The sequence below is a fragment of the Panulirus ornatus genome, chromosome 10 (assembly GCF_036320965.1).
Source record: "Panulirus ornatus isolate Po-2019 chromosome 10, ASM3632096v1, whole genome shotgun sequence".
NCBI classification, from domain to species: Eukaryota; Metazoa; Arthropoda; class Malacostraca; order Decapoda; family Palinuridae; genus Panulirus; species Panulirus ornatus.
Genome location: NC_092233.1, coordinates 30,156,391 through 30,177,534, shown reverse-complemented (window position 1 = coordinate 30,177,534; position 21,144 = coordinate 30,156,391). Strand labels below are relative to the sequence as shown.

At 47.2% G+C, this 21,144-nt stretch overlaps 1 protein-coding gene across 27 annotated transcripts in view; it reads left to right on the top strand.

Annotated features, from left to right (window-relative positions):
* LOC139750871 (one cut domain family member 2-like) overlaps positions 1 to 13,158 on the top strand; it is a 636,939-nt gene extending 623,781 nt beyond the window's left edge. For 14 of the 27 annotated variants that reach the window (XM_071665700.1, XM_071665699.1, XM_071665698.1 and 11 more), the window contains one exon: positions 7,866 to 8,003. Coding sequence is in view for 13 of the 27 variants with exons in the window: in XM_071665708.1 (XP_071521809.1) it covers positions 7,866 to 8,120 (255 nt within the window). In the remaining 14 variants the exon portion in view is untranslated. Of the gene's footprint in view, positions 1 to 7,865 lie in introns of all 27 variants that reach the window. The other 13 variants (XM_071665708.1, XM_071665712.1, XM_071665710.1 and 10 more) reach the window with 1 other exon arrangement.
* Positions 13,159 to 21,144: the final 7,986 nt, after the last annotated feature.

Here is a 21,144-nt window from a genome sequence, read left to right as displayed (position 1 = left end):
GGTTGAATTTGTGGTCGACCTTTGAGTGATCATGGTAAGAGAATGAATGAACCCCATCCCATGATCCTGAACAAAATGGATTCAAGAAGAAGAGTGTGTGGAGGCCAAAGTCTCACACTAAGGGTCAGGACGAATGTTTCAGAGAAACGTGAAAGAAACTGTACCCAACACTGTGGTATTTGAAAGAGTATATAACACTATGGCGACTGGAAGTGCAGGTAGCACTGTGTTGTCTGAGAGGCCACTCACTTGGTCACTTTCTAACACTATTATGGACTACATGAAAAGAAAATTCATAATGGCGGTAAAGTAATTGATGGTATTACTGGATGGTTGTGCAGTGACGCCATGAGTGTTTTATGCGTTTTTTATGTGTAAGGCATTGCCTGAGGTGAGGGGGAAGGGGGTGGTTGATTGCAGTGCTAGTGCTAGATTATGGTAAAGCTGAGTGGAGGTTTGCACAGTCGCTGTATGCAGATAATGCAGTAGTGTTTAACTCAGTCACAGAGGGAGTTGGGTAGAATGGTGAGTCTCTTGGGTGATGTCTGTATGGGCAGAGTGGTGAAGATTGTTACAAAGGAAAGTGAATTATGAATGATTGGAAGTTGTACTGGGATGACTGTGGCAAAGATGAAGCTGAGAGTGGTCTTGCGAGGGATGAAAAATGGAGGTAGATTGAAGGGTTTGATGAATGACAGGAATTTAAGCGCAGAGCGAGCAAGAAGCCAACATGACGGAGTACTGCTGGTCCAGACTCTGATATCTGAGTGTAAACTTAATTTTCGTAGGTCGACATGGAACAAGAGCAGTAGCGATGGACAACTGTTGTAGTATGGTCAGAATTAGGGAGGCTAAACAGACTGAAGAATGGGGATGCGAGAAGGATATGTGATGTGAGGAAATTAATAGAAATATGTGTGAAGGAGAGGCTTTCATAATGGTATGACCTTGTAGAGAGAATGGTGCAGGCTGCTCGTGATGATGTACCATGATGTAAGATGGAGAGATACAGCCCTGGAGATTTATCAGCTTACGCTGCGGGAGAAATGATGTGATTTCGTTGATACGGGAACAGTTTTGTGTACAGAAAACACAGTCAATGTGCAGAGTGAAATAAGTGACAAAAAGCATGTGTGAGCGTGGTACAGTGATCATGGGTTGTGGATGTGGGTAGACTGGACTTGGGTTGAGGATGTGGATGAGTGAAGTAAGAGGATGTATGAAAGTGATCCACCCCACGTAGATGGGAACGGATCTCAAGACACAGAAGAACAGAGATACACTGAGTCAAGTGACAGCAACTACCTGAGCGTTGTGACGATCATATTGTAATGCTGTTGGTGTAGCTAGTCCTGGCCACACCAGTTAACCAGTGTGTGTGTTGTGTCATGTCCTCAGAAGAGTTACAACACTTTGACCATTTGTCTCAGTGGACAACCACTGAGAGAATTGATAGGGCTATACTTCGACGACATTACGTTGTCTCTCCTCTCAACTGTTATTAGTTAATGAGTCTTATTATCAGCTGGGGTTGATGGGAAAAATATGACGCTAATGGCCCGTGGGGAAAAAATGGAATTTTCCCAAACTTTGAGAAATAAAGATGAAAAAAAGCTTTGATACGAGGGCGTATTTACGGGGCGTGGGGCGGGCACAGCTGGTGTGGCCGCCTCCCCGAGTGTCTCTCCCCACCCCCCTCCACCTGCCGGGGGAACCTTGCTTTTACTGCCCCGCCGTCACCACCACCACCAGCTGGAGGCCATGTCAGAAGGAGGCCTTAGTGTATGGCTCGCTGTCACTCGCGTCACCCTTGACCACAATCAGTGTGTCGTAGCGGTGGAGGCTTCTCCGCTGATGTGTGTGTCGCTGAGACGAAGTCGTGGCCGTTAATGTATGGTGGCGGGGGAGACGTGGCCGCTGATGGCTGTGTATAGTGGTAGCGAGGGAGACGTGGCCGCTGATGGCTGTGTGTAGTGGTAGCGGGGGAGACGTGGCTGCTGATGGCTGTGTGTAGTGGTAGCGGGGGAGACGTGGCCGCTGATGGCTGTGTGTAGTGGTAGCGGGCGAGACGTGGCCGCTGATGGCTGTGTGTAGTGGTAGCGGGGGAGACGTGGCTGCTGATGGCTGTGTGTAGTGTTAGCGGGGGAGACGTGGCCGCTGATGGCTGTGTGTAGTGGTAGCGGGGGAGACGTGGCCGCTGATGGCTGTGTGTATTGGTAGCGGGGGAGACCTGGCCGCTGATGGCTGTGTGTATTGGTAGCGGGGGAGATGTGGCCGCTGATGGCTGTGTGTAGTGGTAGCGGGGGAGACGTGGCCGCTGATGGCTGTGTGTAGTGGTAGCGGGGGAGACGTGGCCGCTGATGGCTGTGTGTATTGGTAGCGAGGGAGACGTGGCCGCTGATGGCTGTGTGTATTGGTAGCGGGGGAGACGTGGCCGCTGATGGCTGTGTGTAGTGGTAACGAGGGAGACTTGGCCGCTGATGGCTGTGTGTAGTGGTAGCGGGGTAGACGTGGCCGCTGATGGCTGTGTGTAGTGGTAGCGAGGGAGACTTGGTCGCTGATGGCTGTGTGTAGTGGTAGCGGGGGAGACGTGGCCGCTGATGGCTGTGTGTAGTGGTAGCGGGGGAGATGTGGCCGCTGATGGCTGTGTGTAGTGGTAGCGGGGGAGTCGTGGCCGCTGATGGCTGTGTGTAGTGGCTGCCACAGGACGTGATAAGGCTTTCCATCAAGAATTTATTGTGACTAATGGGCAGTAAGGGTCAGCCCACGGGGTCAGCCTATTGGTTTCCGATACCTAAAACCCATTTGCTCCCCGCCACTGCTACTCTCCACTGGGTTATCAATATCATTAGAAAATAATAGTCCCGCCGGTTGACCTCGGGAGAAATGTCACCTCCTGATTTTTACAATGATGGAATGAACTGCCACAAGTGAGGCGGCGGACGCCCCTGGCTCAGAGATGCACAAGATGCCCCTCTTGAGAACATGACATATGATGCCTTCACACTTTTCTCTGCCACACTCCAGGAAATGTCACGGAGCGCGGTACACACACACACCCTCACACTACGTCATGCGGTACACACACTCACCCTCACACTACGTCATGCGGTACACACACTCACCCTCACACTACGTCATGCGGTACACACACTCACCCTCACACTACGTCATGCGGTACACACACACACCCTCACACTACGTCATGCGGTACACACACTCACCCTCATACTACGTCATGCGGTACACACACACACCCTCACACTGCGTCATGCGGTACACACACACACCCTCACACTACGTCATGCGGTACACACACTCACCCTCACACTACGTCATGCGATACACACACACACCCTCACACTACGTCATGCGGTACACACACTCACCCTCATACTACGTCATGCGGTACACACACACACACCCTCACACTGCGTCATGCGGTACACACACACACACACACACACCTTCACACTACGTCATGCGGTACACACACACACCCTCACACTACGTCATGCGGTACACACACACACACCATCACACTACGTCATGCGGTACACACACTCACCCTCACACTACGTCATGCGGTACACACACACACACCATCACACTACGTCATGCGGTACACACACACACCATCACACTACGTCATGCGGTTCACACACTCACCCTCACATTACGTCATGCGGTACACACACTCACCCTCACACTGCGTCGTGCGGTACACACATACACACCGTCACAATGCGTCATGCGGTACACACACACACACCCTCACACTACGTCATGCGGTACACACACCCTCACACTGCGTCATGCGGTACACACACTCACCCTCACACTACGTCATGCGCTACACATACTCACCCCTCACACTGCGTCATGCGGTACACACACTCACCCTCACACTGCGTCATGCGGTACACACACTCACCCCCACACTACGTCATTTCCACCTGAGAGATAATAGGTACCGGCAGGTACCAGGTGTTTGGAGGAGACCTGTTGTGCGAACCACGTACTGGGAGGCGAGGCAAGGGGTACTAGGTACTGGGAGATGACAAGTACCAGACGCTGGGACAAGACGATTACCAGGTGCTGGTAGTATTTCCAGGCGGATGGTAGGTACTGTGAAATGACAGGTACCGCCGGGTACCAGGCATTTGAAGGTGATAGGTAGAGGCGCTTATCAGCCACTGGAAGATGACAGGTACCTGTAGGCATCATATCTTGGAAGACGACAGAAAGCAGCGGGGACCTGGTACTAGGAGATGACAAATTGCCGACGGGTACCAGGTATTTGGAGGTGACTATTAGTGGTGCATACCAAATACTGGGAGGCGGCGATTACCAAGTACATGGTGACAGGTACCACTGCATACCAGGTATAGGCAGGTGACCGGTATTGGCGCGTACCAGGTGCCGGGAAGCGGAGGGTACTAGATACTCGGAGATGACAGGTACCATGCACTGGGACAAGACGGGTACTAGGTATTGGTCGCGGCGGGTACCACCAAGTGAGAAGCGGTAGGCAGCAGCCGGTAGTAAAACCTGGGAGGCGCCAGGTACTGGGAGTCAACATATAGAGACGTGTACCGCGTACTTGGAGGCGACAGGTGGAGATAAGAAGATGGGGTTGACGTGTATCTGGTGCTACGTGAAGGTCATGATCTCTTCCAAGTATATGACGTGTTTATTGTAACCAGGTTAGGTGAGGAACCTGTGTTCATCTATCCAAACCTAACCTAACCTAACCTAACCTAACCTCTTGCGAATGCCCGCTTGTTCTCTGGTCATTTACTTCGCAAGTCAGAAATTTCGCATTACACCGAAGACAGCTGGTGGCAGATAGCCGGGGGCAGCTGGTGGCAGATAGCCGGGGACAGCTGGTGGCAGATAGCTAGGACAGCTGGCGACGGTAGCTGAGGCAGCTTGTGGTATGTAAGGCAGTTGGTGGCAGATTACTGGGACAGCTGATGGTAGGTAGCTGGGACAGCTGGTGGTAGGTAGCTGGGAGAGCTGGTGGTAGGTAGCTGGGGCAGCTGCTGGTTGGTAGCTAAGGCAGCTGGTAGTATGTAGCTAGGGCAGCTGGTGGTAAGAAGCTGTGGCAGCTGGTGGCAGGTAGCTAGGACAGCTGGTGGTAGATAGCTGTGGCAGCTGCTGGTAAGTAGCAAGGACAGCTGGTAGGAGATATTAAAGACAGCTGGTGGCAGGTAGCTGCGGCAGGTAGCTATGGCAGCTAGTGGTAGGTAGCTAGGACAGCTAGTGGCATGTAGGAAAGACAGCTGGTGGCAGAGACGAGTGTAAATGATATGGTAGAGGTCCTGGGTGACACGAGTGGCTCCTGGAAATAAGGATGCCCGAGAGAAGCTCTAGGTGGTGGCGGCGGTGGCGGGCCCAGTTCGCCACTCCACGGCCTTCCTCCTGCTGGCTCTCCGGACATACTACTACAGGAAGGTCTCCAAGCCTCCTCAGCCGCTGGATGTATGAGTGATGAGATTATTTGCTGCCTGTTTAAGGTGAGGAGGCTGGGTGGGTGTGGCGTCCGGCACACTAAGACAAAGGTTCAAGTTTCCTACTTGTGGTGTTTGATGCCGAGGGGCCCAGGGGTCACATGTCGGGGGACAATGCCCCACTCCATCTTGAGTCATTGGCCACTGTATTAAAGAAAAAGTCCTCAACCCCGCCAAGAACCAAACAATATGGCGCTTACAGAAAACGGGGCGGGGCGCTTGAGAGAGAGCGGGAAGAGCTCTTGAGAGGTCGACTCTCTTTCACAAATTAATGAGTGTCTTGTTCGATGAGGGTCCTCGGCTGCCCGGCCTCCGAGCCATAATTAAAGAGAGACCTGTATGCAGGCCGCGGCGTGCCCTCGGCTTGGCCTTCTGTGGTGGTCCAGAGTCACACATCAGAGGGTCGGGTCGACGCGGCCACTCAAGGGGCGCCGCCTCTCGTGCCCGCACTCACTACCACCGCCATCGCCACTCCCAGGGGGCTTGGCCTCATACTTTGGTGTGTGGCGTAACTGTGCCCCATACTGAAACCCACACCTGATACTCTCATTTCTTCCTTTATATATATATATATATATATATATATATATATATATATATATATATATATATATATATATATATATATACATACATATGTATATACATGTGTATGGGGGGGGTTGGGCCATTTCTTTCGTCTGTTTCCTTGCGCTACCTCGCAAACGCGGGAGACAGCGACAAAGTATAATAAATAAAATATATATATATATATATATATATATATATATATATATATATATATATATATATATATATATATATATATTGGAAAGGATCACAATTTTGCGCGTGATCAAGATATTCCTATGAGTCCACGAGGAAAATGAAACACGAAAAGTTCCCAAGTGCACTTTCGTGTAATAATCACATCATCAGGGGAGACACAAGAGAGGAATATAACAGTCAGTTGATATACATCGAAGAGACGAAGCTAGGACGCCATTTGGTAAACATGTGATTGTCCAAAACATACAAACATGTTTTGGACAATCACATGTTTACCAAATGGCGTCCTAGCTTCGTCTCTTCGATGTATATCAACTGACTGTTATATTCCTCTCTTGTGTCTCCCCTGATGATGTGATTATTACACGAAAGTGCACTTGGGAACTTTTCGTGTTTCATTTTCCTCGTGGACTCATAGGAATATATATATATATATATATATATATATATATATATATATATATATATATATATATATATATATATATATATATATATACATACATATACATATACATATATACTAAATAGTGTCGGTGAGTAGATGTAGTTTTAGTTCCAAAAGACATGGTATTATTATTATTTTGGACAATCCAGCGAAAGGTTATGTTAGGTTTGTTAGGTGAGGTTAGGTTAGATTTAGTTTTATTGAATTGTTTTTCCGATGGATATTGATCGATTCTGACCTTCATTTCTATCGCAAATCACTACATTTTGTGATTCCCTATCCCAAAATTCTATGGATTAAGAGGAGAATATCTCAAACTGTAGTGATTTGCGGCCAGAATGAAGGTCATAATCGTACAAAACACATAAAAAACCATAGGAACATTTCCTTCCAACTTCCAAACAGGTGGATGTTTAAAACGGAAATTTTACTAAAAATATGAATCGGGTTGACACAATGTATTATTATATTTTTATTATCATTATTATTATTATTATTATTATTATTATTATTATTATCATTATTATTATTAATACGGCAATAAGCTGACAGTTGAAAGTCTGTCGTTTAGATTTCCTTTCTTATGCTCTTTTTGAAGTGGATTATGATTTGTTGACGTGGTGGTATATTAAATCTGTGGATGTGAGTGAGACTCCTCATCTTTTCTAGGCAATAACCAGGTTACAGAGTTAAGCTTAGTGTTCGCCTTAGAATACAGTTATATTTATCGTGGCTACACTGGTGACGCTTCATGTAGACCAGCTCAAAATGATGGTGCGAGTTATTTCCCGTGGTGACCAACCTCTCCCGGTAAACAAAGTGGTTCGGTATAGACGGAGACAGCTCCCGCCTCCTGTCCCTTCGGTTAAATTTCCTACCGGAATGTCCGATCATGGCGCCGCATCCTCACTACATGATTGGTCAGTCTTCTTTTCCGTTTCCTGACTGACACCAGGAGAAAGACTGTGCACCTTTTAAAAATCAAATGAAATTAAAACGGAAAGTGAAAACTGAGACCCAGTGTAGCCACGGCTCGACGTTTGCATGTTGATGTTGCAGTTGCTCTTGTTGATGCTATGTGAGGGATAAGTGTCGAGGAGTCTTTTGCTGTGTTGTGACGCCATTTTATCTTCCAGGAGACGAAACGGCCCAGCAAGGAGATGCAAGTGACCATCGCGCGCCAGCTGGGCCTGGAGCCCTCCACAGTGGGGAATTTCTTCATGAACGCCCGCCGCCGCTCCATGGACAAGTGGAAGGACGACAACGAGGGCGGGTCCAAGGTGTGCGGGCTAGCCACCGGCGGCACGGTGGTGCACATGGCCCAGATGCCTCAGATGAGCGGCCAGACCAATGCCATGGTGGGCCACTGCCTGGAAGAGCACGACTTGTGACAGCCTACGACGCAGCCCCTGGTATACCTGGCGCCGCACTAGCCGCGCAGCCCCGCACCCACCGGTAGCTGCAACACGGCGCCCGCGGGCGTCCTCAGCAATAGGGTGCGCCCCTCGGTGGGCCCACCGCCCCAGGGCACGCCCCTGGCACCCGCCTCGCCCCGCCCGCACAGTACAAGCAAGCAGCCCAGTCAGGGGCGCGGCGGTGCTGGCCCGCACGCCCACACACACCACAGGTCACTTCAGGTCACAGCAGACGATGCTCGGTCAGGGCGGAAGGTTCCAAGCCAACAGATGATCTCAGCACATTCCGCATCGATCACTAGTCACACCAAGATCGACTTGTCATAGTTATAAGTTTACCCCATATTAGTCTAGGACTATTTGATGTTTATTATTTATTTTATGGTATTTATTTTGTAAGTCACTTGCTGACTGTGTTACAGTTTTATAAGTGAACGCCTCAGATACGGGGGCGCGTCGACTCTAGCGGGAGTCGTCGGCCGTGAACGCGTCTAGTCACACGATCTGTTCTCTTTCGTTAGTCATGATGGTTCACGTCATAGTCAAAGGTCCTGCGTCAACCACGTTATCATTCCTAGTCATCAGTTGCCATTCCAATGAATCAAAGCTCAGAATCTTTGCTAGTCAATATGTTGTATGAACAAACATTCCAAAAAATTGCCAAAGAATGGAAACAAATCGTACTTAAAGCTTGTTGTTTGCTGCTGTCAAAGAATCTGCAACAGAATGTACTTAATAAGTGTTGCTAATTTATTGATAACTTATTTTCCCCATGTTAATGAAATAAGTTTGTTATAATATATTTTTGTAATAGTAAGTACTGCGTGAAGTGCAGGTACCGAGAGCAGCGTAATGTTAGGTTGTCCCAATATGATAGGTTGGGCAGCGCGTGTGTGTGCGCGCACACCCTCACATCCTAGTCTAGTCTTTTTAATGTTTTTGTGTGTCGTCCAGGCGGACGCTACACTAACCAGCCCAAACAAACTCAGTTAGTGATTTTTCCGCTGCCGTTTTATGTGATGAGTTGGGTATGTGACGCCGTCGGCATGGCTCTAACAAGATTGAGATGAAAATTTATGTTAATCTACAGCGCCTCGCCGCTCAATCAGTCAATCGGCGAGTGTTGGCGGGCGGCCGGGGGGTAGGAGGCTCGCCCTTCCCACTTCGGCCACCCTCCCGCACCGCCACCTTGTATTATTTTGTTACTTATATTTATGTACTTAACACAATTCTGGTCTTTAATTATAATTTGTGAGAAAGAAATATTTATGGTTGTGGATTCTAGTGTATTTATTGATAAACTTAGTGAAACTGTTGTCTGCAACAGACATTCCCATACTCCGCCATCCATTCCATCTAGAGAAATCTCATTTAAAAAATTCCGTGTCGTCCCGTAACCCCTAAAGAAAACAACATTATGAGAGCGTCTGCACCATCGGCTCGGGAGTTAGGAACAAGGCTTTCCCTTCCTTCCGTGAGATAGCTTTGTTCAAACCGAATAATCCGGAGTATCTACGCTGTCGATTTTCACTACTCTCTTGTTTGTCACGAAAAGTATATTTTGATAAAGTGTTTCGGTAACTGGCGCATGACTGCCCTACTCAACTTGCTATAATTTTTTCTTAGTACCATGTAAAAAGATTGATTTTTTGGGTATGTATGATTTTCACATTTGTTAGGTGCTGTAAGAGATGTTGTTAGTTATTTTTGTAAAAGTTGGAGAGTTGAGCGTGTTAGGTGTGAAGGCGTTGACGCTGCGTTCATAGTTTATCTCAGACATATTAACTTAAACCTTCTTTTTACGGTTTGGTTATCCAGATAATCTGTGTTTACCGAGGCGCTTCAGATCCACACACGGAGCTCAAAAAGTCACGTTTCTATTTATAATTTATATTTCATTTGTACCATATTATTTGAGCATATATCGAGATGTTTCGGCCAGCCAGGTTGAGAATTTGAAGAAAATGGGACTTGTAGAAACAAGAATCAAAAATAATATGTAAGATAAGTCACAGCAAGCCAAGTGGAAAGTCAGTCAGTGAGTAACTGCATCTGTAGCCATCCTCACCTTCAGCCATTGCTATCGTTCCCACAAAATTTCAGTTGGTTCTGCATTTTCATTCCGGAAAACTGGAGAAGACTCTGCCGAGCGGCATGAGTCATGGACTCGACCTGCGCTGGCAGCCCCCCAGTGTGGCTGGCGGCCTCTCGTGCTCGCGCCCCACATCTTGCCTACACCTCAAGCACGGATGACGGACCCTATGACGTCACTAAGCAAGGGCAAATATATGCATTCTTTTACACTTTTATATAGAGAATAATCAATGTAGTAGGTTCCTTCTATGGCAGCATGTAAAACAAGTGACCTACGCTGTAAAGATTGAAAAGATGGTACCATATATATTTAAGGAATTTCTGTCTAATTTCTACTTAAATCTCTGTTAGACTCAGTGTCTTGAGTTCGTTCAAAACCGTCATGGTGGTTTAGTACAAGAATTTGGGCGAGTTGTCCATAAACTATAGCTTTGTGAATAGCTTAGCTTTTTTTAGACTGTAAGGTGACATTTTTGTTGTTGCATGTTTTGTTATGGATGACTTGCCCAGATAGTTTTGTCAAGTAAAGTTAGACACCAATAACAATGTCAAGTGTTACTACACACACAAACGACAAGGGTGAAAATATAACCAGGCAGATTTTTTTCTGCCGACAACTATTTGCCTGCATGTATACCACACTCTAGACTAACTCTCTAGACCAAGCTTCGCCCTCTTGTCGATTGTTTACTATATAAGTGGTGAGACTATAGGCTTAAGTCCTCGTCATGAAGTACTACGTGCATCGGTTCTGGTAACCTCGGCAGCATTCAGTCAAAAGTGCACAAAGAGAAGGCCGACCGTTCCTACACAGTCGAGGGGCAGGAGGCGAGGGCTGGCCGCGCCCGCGGCCCAAGCCTCACTCATCACTCCCGTATGCCGTGTTCACTGTGCATATATTAGCAGTTACTTTAACGTGATAGATTACGGGAAACAAGTATGATAAACACTTAGTAAGTCTCCCTGAGCCAGGAAGAGCGACGTGCCTCGGAGCGACCACTGGCCTGCTCCACCCACCTTACTGGCATACTCCTTGGGAGCACCTCAGCCCTGCCCAGACCAGGGGAACACCCCGGGGAGCGACCCACCTCGGGGACACCCTAGTCCCTCCCCGGGGAGTACCCCAGCCCCGCCCTGGAAGAAGCACCCTAGACTGCCCCAGCCACACCCTGGCCAGGGGAGCACCCCAGCTCAACCTCCCTGGGAACGACCCACCCCGGGAACACTCCAGACCTAACCTGATACGGGAGCACCCTAGTCCCTTCCCGCCTGGGAAACACCCTTGTCCTGCCCCGTCTAAGAACATCCCAGTTCCGCTCCACCCAGGGGGGGGCAATCTAACCCAACCCTTGTGAAGCGTCCCGCCCCAGAAAGCACTTAAGTTCATCCCCTTGGGAGTATTCCAGCCCCAACCCGCCCAAGGTAGCACCCCACCCCAACCTCTCTGAGAGCACCCCGGGAACACCGCAGCCTCACCCCGCGTGGGGAGTACACCATTTCTACCCCGCCATAGAGAATATTCCATTATCGCCCCATCCCATAAAGCACCCAAACCCAAACTCCGGAGAGTATCCCAGCCACCCCGCCCCGGGTACACCCGTCCCGCAATCCAAGTCTGTCACCCCAGGGAGAATACCAGACGCGCCCTTCCCCAGAGGCACCCTAACCCAGTCCTTCGGGGGGCAGCCCAACCCCGCCCTGCTCAGAGAAGTGCTCCAACCCACGAACAGCAGCGCCCAAGCCCCATCCCGGGAACACCCCAAACTCGACCTGCCCTAGGAAGCACCCGTGTCTTCATTCTCGAAGAGCGATCTTATCCATCCTTTTCCCCTCCCTTGGGAATGCCTATCTTCCATCCCAGGAAGAACCCCTAAGAGACCTTCAATTACCGCGTGAGCACCACATTCCCCTCCAGAGGGAGAACCCCTGCCCCACTCTTGGAGGCTCACTCAACCCACCCTGGCGAGCACTATCTTACCAAAACCTGGAAGAAACCCCCACATTACGGGGAACACCCCAGTCCCATCCCGGGAAGCACCCCATCCCGATGTCGGAAACACCCCTATCCACACTCTGAGGACCCCAGCCTCACCCCAAGGAGCACCCCTGTCCCAAGCTGGGATTACCCCCACCTTCCTCAGGGGAAGCATCCCAGCCTCACCCCGGGAGGCACCCCAACCCCACTTAGGGGAGCAACCCTCCCCGGAGAGCACCTGAGCCGTACCCCAGGAAGCTTCCCAGTCTCACTTTGGAAGGCAAACCAACCCCACCCCTGGAACACCCCATTCCCAGCCCGGGGAGCAGCACCCTAGTCCCACCCCTGGAAGAACTCGGACCCAGTCCGGGACAAATCCCAGCCCCAGCCCGGGGAGCACCCCAGCCCCACCTCCCCCTCCCTCGCACCGGGACGCCTTACATCCTGGACTGATGACAGTGCAATAATAATACTCTGGTGGTTCTGCTGGAAGACTTTGCGCCACTGTTAGTACTTGTAATAATACACCCGGTCCGCCACGGGCCATACTGGACACATATCAACATGTTTTTATAAAGTGAACATTGTACAGAGGCGGCCAGCGAGGACTGGCCGCTAGCTTTTAGCTGTTACAAGGGAACCCCCTTGTTATGTGCGCATCCGGAGAGGCTAGATTAGCATCAGCCACTGTACAGACTGTCGCCCTTCCTTCCCTTCCTCTAGTGCTGTATGTATACTGCACCCTATTTTTAGTCCATGTGCTAGAGACCTCCTTATATGCCTTACACAAGTGTAGAGTTAACGATACGGTGGGGCCCGCCCAGGCCCCTGCCGTCACACTACTTCAGTTGTTGCATTAAGAGGGTGACCACCACACGGCCCCCACGCCGCCCCCACGCCCACGAACACGCCCGCCACACCTCCCGCGCCCACGCCCACGGCTGTCACATATACTTATGGTAAGGAAAGAGAGAGAAATAGAGAGTGGGCGCGTGACGAGGTGGGCGTAGTGGGTGGGCTGGCGTAGGTGAGGTCAGGCAGCACAAACTGTACCCGCCGCGCCGCACCCCCGCCCACCCCTGCCCGTGAGCAGGAGGTGGGCGGGGGTGGGTGGTGCGGCCCACTCTCTCCCACTCGGCGTCAATATTGCCCTCTCAATATGCAAATTGTTTTAGAGACAATGTACCATATATCCTTGTCAAAGTAAATAAACCAAAGCAGAGAGACACCTGATTCTTTTATTTCACACCTTCATACTCCTTACACTGTCTGTACTCCTCACTCTATACTTCTCACCCTGTACCCTTGACCCCGTGCCCCTCACCCTGTACCCCTCACGTTGTATCCATCACCCTGTACTCCTCACTCTGTATTCCTCACCCTGTACCCCTCACCCCGTACTCCTCACCCTGTACCCATCACCCTTTACCCTACACCCTGTATTTCTCACCCTGTACTCCTCACCCTGTACCCCTCACCCCGTACTCCTCACCCTGTACCCATCACCCTTTACCCCGCACCTTGTACTTCTCACCCAGTACCCTTCACCCTGTACACATCACCCTGTAACCCCTACCCTGTACCTTTCACCCTGTACTCCTCACCCTTTACCCCTCGCCCTGTATTCCTCAACCTTTACCCCTCGCCCTGTATACCTCACCCTGTACCCCTTGCCCTGTACTCCCCACCCTTTACTCTTTGCCCTGTACTCCTCACCCTTTGCCCCTCGCCCTGTATTCCTCACTCCGTTCTCCTCACTCTGTAACCCTCACCTTGTACATTTGACCCTATACCCCTCACCCTGTACCCCCCACCCTGTACCCCTCACCCTTTACTCCTTACCCTGTACCCCTCACCCTGTACTCCTTACCCTTGACCCCTTACCGTGTTCTCCTCATCCTGTACCCCTCACCCTGTATTTCTCATCCTGTACCCCTCACCAGTTAAACCCCAAGGTTGTACCTCCCACCCTTTACCCTCACCAGGTAAACCTCGAGGTTGTACCTCCCACCCTCTACCGTCACCAGTTAAACCTCAAGGTTGCACCTCACCCTCTATCATCACCAGGTAAGCCTTAAGGTTGTACCTCCAAGCATTTACCCCTCACCAGGTAAATAAACCTCAAGGGTGACAAAGTTAACAAGTGTTACTACTGAGCGTCCATGAGCTCATAATGAAGCGTAAGTAATGGGTTTCACACTGGCCTTAGTGGCCACACCAGGACCATAGCAGAGTGTGGTGGACGAGAGGGTGAGCGACCACACTGTAACTCAGCAGAGTGTGGTTGGTGAGTGTAGCGATATTTCCAGGGTCATTCCTCAGAGCCCAGTGGGTCGCAGTATAACGTTGCGGTATGCCCAGTAAGTTGCACTTTGCCCACGTCACTACACATACCTGGGGTCCTGCTAATGACCATTTGGAGGCACACCCTATGCCATAACCTCAACAGCGACCTACTCTCACTTTCCATGGTAGGTAGAACAGGCCTTGCGCAACGTGAGGTTCACCACCGCTCTTGCTAAATAACTGGGAAGCCGACCAACCATCACGGCAGAAGTTCCGACTCCATCATGAACTCTCTAACCAGCAAACGATGCCTCATGATTTCCAAGGGGGCCCCCGTCAATAACATGGGCCTGCTCCCCCAACACTAACATCAGGGATGAGGTGACCCATGTAGCCTAAAAGGATGGCGGGCTGCCTCTCTGAGGTAGTAATCAACTGTTTCTGAAACATAAGTATGCTTGCTCTGCATAGAACATCCCTCTCTGATAGGAAACCCGTAGGGTTTATCAAATTGGCCACCTCCTTCAGGAGCAGTCCCAGGTAACTCCAGTGCCTTCTACCGAAAGCCAGAACTCTGCGGGACATCGCCTCTGCCAGTCTCCTGCAGTTGCTCAGTCACTAGAACTCGGCAAGTCATCTCCCTCCTGCAGCACAAATGTAAAACTCCGGCAACCGCCTCATTCCTGGTCTAACTCAGAACCTCGACAATGCCTCCTCCTGCCTGTAACTACTCCATGAGACAGGCAACAACGCACTGCTCCTACAAGGCCCTTGCCTCACCACGTCCCCTACACTGGTATCATGCAAAGATTCGCTTTACCCACGGAGGTCTTGCATTATTACACCTGCCTCTTGCACCAGCGTCTCGCGACACCCAGCCTCTCCTCTGCTACACAACATCACAGGAAACCGGTGCAACACATCGCCTACTTTCTTACTCTAGCACCAGCAGGAGCAGCTCGCCTTGAGTTACACATGACTCTTCATTGATCAACACATTTTGATGTGTTACCTGTTGACCCTTCATTGATCAACACTTTTGATGTGTTAACTGTTGACCCTTCATTGATCAACACATTTTGATATGTTACCTGTTGACCCTTCATTGATCAACACATTTTTATGTGTTACATGTTGACCCTTCATTGGTCAACACGTTTTGATGTGTTACCTGTTGACCCTTCATTGATCAACACGTTTTGATGTGTTACCTGTACCTCTAAACCTCTCCCTGTCTCATTATTCACTACAAAAATGAATTACCTCAGGACAGACTGAACCAATAACTGAACTCCCTCACCAGGAGTCCAATAGTTTGTGGGGAACGAGACAGCGAGTACCGACACCAGGACCCCCAGCAAAGACTGAATCTTCCATACATTACGGTATGTAGTGTGTGACCAGATGTCATAGCACTTATCATTTCTGCAGGGTTAAGATTCTGATGTATTATTAGAAAAATGAATTAAGTAAAGTCAAACTGGCAATGAACTTTCATTCAGTATAATTAAAGAATGTCATATATATATATATATATATATATATATATATATATATATATATATATATATATATATATATATATATCCCTGGGGATAGGGGAGAATGAATACTTCCCACGTATTCCCTGCGCGTCGTAGAAGGCGACTAAAAGGGGAGGGATAGGGGGGCTGGATATCCTCCCCTCCAGGTTTTACTTTTCCAAAAAAAGGAACAGAAATGGGGGCTGTGAGGATTTTCCCTCTAAGGAAGGCTCAGTCCTCTGTTCTTAACGCTACCTCGCTAACGCGGAAAATGGCGAATATGCATGAAAAAAGAAAAACTTATATATATATATATATATATATATATATATATATATATATATATATATATATATATATATATATATATATCAAAAAGCACTATATTGACAAATTAACATAGCCCTAATAAAAGTCACCAAACAGTAGAATATGAATAAGTAACAAAAGGCATCCTAACAGCGACAGAGCACTAATAACATCATCTTGGAAATACTACAAACAAGAGAGCATCATATTGACATGTGGTTCAACACTAACCTAACCTGAACATTGATGAAAACAAGAACTGCACAGTAACATCCTACAACTTGAACACAATGACTCCAAGGAGAATATAAGAAAATCGTCTCAGAAAGCAATGATAACAATCGAAAATTTAGATCACCAGGAATATAACTATAAAGAACATGTGAAAATATCTTGCCATGAACACTGACAGAAACAAAAACAGTGATACTGGCAGTGAGAAGCACTAACACTTACAGTAACAAGAACATTGATACTGGCAATAACAAAGACAATACTGACAGTAACAAGAACATTAACACAGTGACAAGAACATTAATACCGGCAATAAGAAAAACATTAACACTGACAATAACAAGAACAGTAACACAGTAACAAGAACATTAATACTGGTCGTAACAAGAAAGCATTGGCGGTAACAGGAACATTAATACTGGTTGTAACAAAAACATTAACACTGGCAGTAACAAGAACATTAACACTGACAGTAACATGAACATGGCAGGTAGTAGTTGGTTGGCAGCCAACGACCAGGGAGGTATATTATAACAGTATTACCTGCCTAGGTATTGGGAGGGTTTGTGACGGCTGCGTAGTGAGCCAGCAATTCATTGGATGTCAAGTTTCACTCCTCTGAGGTAGCTGTCTTTTCTTTCTGACTCCCCCACATGTGGACTACTAGCATTCTGTCCAACACAAACATAGAATCTCTTCCATGTAACACATGACACTTGACAAAACTTAACTCACACAGTTCATTCACTCTTCGCAATCTAGCTTTTCCTTCGATGAGCACTCTGCGCTTGTCCTGCCTTCCGGCAAAATGATAGGAACAGTAGATAGGTGTAGCAGGAAGGAGTATTTGGGCAGGCGCATCAGTAAGTAGCAGCATTACGTAGAAGTAGTTAGTAGGAACGTTAGGCAGGAGCCTCTGCAAACACTGCACTAGAGTTGTCCTCCGCCAGTGACCTGTTAAGAGTAGGGCATAAAGGCTAAGAAGCGGCACTGGAGTTTACTAGTTACGGAGACCCTATTGCTGTGGCCACCCCGTTGAGAGAGTTCCAGAATGGGACAGGCGTCAGATGCAGATGGATAGTAAAAAGAACATAACATTAACACTGATAGTAACAAGAACATAACATTAACACTGATAGTAACAAGAACATAACATTGACATTGATAGTAACTAAAACATTAATACCGGCTGTAACAAGAACATGATACTGGCAGTAACATGATCATTAATACTGGCAGTAACATGATCATTAATACTGGCAGTAACATGATCATTAATACTGGCAGTAACATGATCATTGATACTGGCATTAAAAAGAATATAAACATTGGTAGCAGCAAGAACATTAACATTGGCAGACCAAGAACATTAACACTGGCAGAACCAAGAACATTAACACTGGCAGAACCAAGAACATTAACACTGGCAGAACCAAGAACATCAACACTGGCAGAACCAGGAACATTAACACTGAAAGTACCAAGAACATTAACACTGGAAGTGCCACGAACATTAACACTGGAAGTACCAAGAACATTAACACTGGCAGAACCAAGAACATTAACACTAGCAGAACCAAGAACATTAACACTGGCAGAACCAAGAACATTAACACGAAGTACCAAGAGCATTAACACCGAGTAAAGCAACACCAGGTATGCTGCTGCGTCACATCATTACTATATGGCCATCGGCTACTCAAGGATGGGCCGTTTTGAAAACTGTTTCTTTCCTTACACCTAGAAATTTTGGAACTGTATCCTCTCACGTCTTTCTCAATAACTATGACCTGGCACATTTTAAAAGACACATTTTTTCACTTCCTTCAAAATTCTAAAATACATTCCCTTGTCTCTTCTTTTTCCCTTTCATTAACTTTTCTACATTTCGATTAAGACTCGGCCTTGATATGAACTTCTGTCCGTGACAGGAGCCTCCAACATAATTGATAACAAAACAAGAACACTGACACAAGAAGTGAGAACATTAATACTAGCAGCAACAAGAACATTATCACTGGCAGTCAAAAGAACATTAATACTAGTAGTAGCAAGTTCATTAATACTGGCAGTAACAAGAACATAATCACTAGCAGAACATAAAATGACATGATGATAATTGCAATAACTCATATCTAGTTTGCTAAAAGTGACACATAAATGACCACATCAATAAACACAGTTCTGACTTCTTTACACTAAGCTCATTCTTTTATGTGAGACCAACTTTTTCTATTCACACGTCCCACCTCACACACTCCATCGTAAGCTCTGAATGGCCATTGTCTATACATAAATAGCATGCATTATCAATGATTTCGAACGAGCAACAGAATGCATAATGGGACTGATGAATTGATTGAAATTCATGTCGCTAAAAACAATAGTCTAAAAACAAATATCGAAAAAAAATTAGCAAAATTCTTTAATCTTGGGAATCAGCACAAGATGATGAAGGTCAGTCATGCGAAGATGGAAGAATCCCTTATGTATTACTCGTGTCATTTGCTAGACATCTTGATGCGTCGGTGGACGAACGAGAGCTGGACCTTAAGTGTCGCTGATGTGGAAGAGACATGGTGTAAACTTTGGCAGACGAATTACTTTCACATAATGCAACACTTGCACTTGACACACATACTGCACATTGTGCACTTGACACACATAATGCACGCTATACACTTGACACTCATATACTGCAACGCTGTATACACTGGACACACATACTGCAACTCTGTACACTGGACACATACTGCACGCTGTACACTTGACACTCATATACTGCAACTCTGTACACTGGACACACATACTGCAACCTGTACACTGGACACTCCCATACTACAACCTGTACACTGGACACTTATATACTCCAACGTGTACAATGGACACTCATATACTGCAGCTGTACACTGAACACTCACATACTGCTACGCTGTACAATGGACATTCACATACTGCAACGTGTAACTTGACATACACACTGCAACAATTCAACTTGATAGATAATTTAAGAAAAAAAATATAATTCCTCCTACTGCGCATTAACTGTAAATGCATTTCATTTATAAAAAATGTCTTATCCCCGATACTTGAGCAGTACCCTAGCTTTGTCTGCAGTAGGGAGTTTCTTCATACCACAACGTAGCGGCGAAGTTCATCGTCTTGCGTTTCCTTCCCGGGAGAAGTGACCACAACGAACTCGCTGCTTTTTGCAGTAAAAATCAATAGGCAGCCATGCCTTACAATGTGTGGTCATCTTAGTTCTTAATAAGTTATTTCTAGTCCATTAGAAAGTGAATTCGAGTATTACGCTATTAACGTAGAAACATGAGGCGTTACTAGAGGCAATATCAGTCCATCCTTCCTCTCAGTTTTGAAGCTGAAATTAAGGACAACCACATTAAGTCCAGTTGTTGTGGCGTAGGTTAATTCCCCAGATGAGCAAAGTTCGATAAAGCTTTACAGTAAACGTCTTTTCGTGGAGTACCTTAGATGTATTAAGACGCAGGAGTTTTGCAACTGTTTATGAATTTACCCATTTAATCATCTGAGAGAGCGCCATGGGATCACCAGGAAACGAAATGTGAAAGGCAGCCCAGGAGACATACTCCCTACAGATAATAATCAGCTTACGTCATGTCATGTCAAACAGAAGCAGGATTGCCAACATGACCTCTTGCGACCCAGCACGTCAGGATCACGGGCCTGTATACCGGCAGTATGTCCCTGAATGGGCAAAACCGTTGTCCCGGCCCCGCCCAGTCAGTTGCTGGTGTCTGCGTCCGTCGAGGTCCTCAATTAAAAGCCTGACTTAGCTCTCAGTTGATAAACAAATACGTATAATTCAGCGTAAGCTTCAAAAGCTGTTTTCTGAAGTGGAACCAAATCAAGACACCCATCATCTGTGTGTGTGTGTGTGTGTGTGTATTAGTCTTTCATGATCCTGCCAAACTACCGTTTCGATGGTCAAACTGCTGGTGTATGACCCTTTGTTACCTGGTTCTGCCCATATCCAAAAACCAGGTCAGCAGCAGTCAGTCCTCCCTTGACCTCCCTGACGTTATGAAGTGAGACAGTGACGACGTATACCTGAAGTGTGATATATTTCTTGAATATTTGAAGATACTCCAGTTTTACTCACAAGTCATCTACCAGAATGGATAATGATTGATCATTTGAAATGAAAAAATAATCGTAGTGAGAATGAATACGAAAATATTTTTGAGATCAAACAATATGTAAAGGAAAAGGAAAAGTTACTTCAGTGTGTCGCGTTTATTGAACAATATGGTGAAAATATCGCTGCATTCAGTGATGGTATCTGTAGGATGTGCGCTATGACATCTTTCACCACATGAATATAATGATTACGTGGGAAGAAATTTTAAAGGTCAGGTCACATATTACTGAAGGCTTTATGTCAGGCTGTGGAGGGTAAGTACCACATTTACGAATTTGTTAACTCGTTTGTTGCTTAGGTAACATGTAGGTTTAGGAAGACAACACGTCTCGATTTAAGTGAGATAGTCCTGCCTTCAAGCTTAATGTCCCACTCTCTTCTTGAAATTTGAAGGGACGC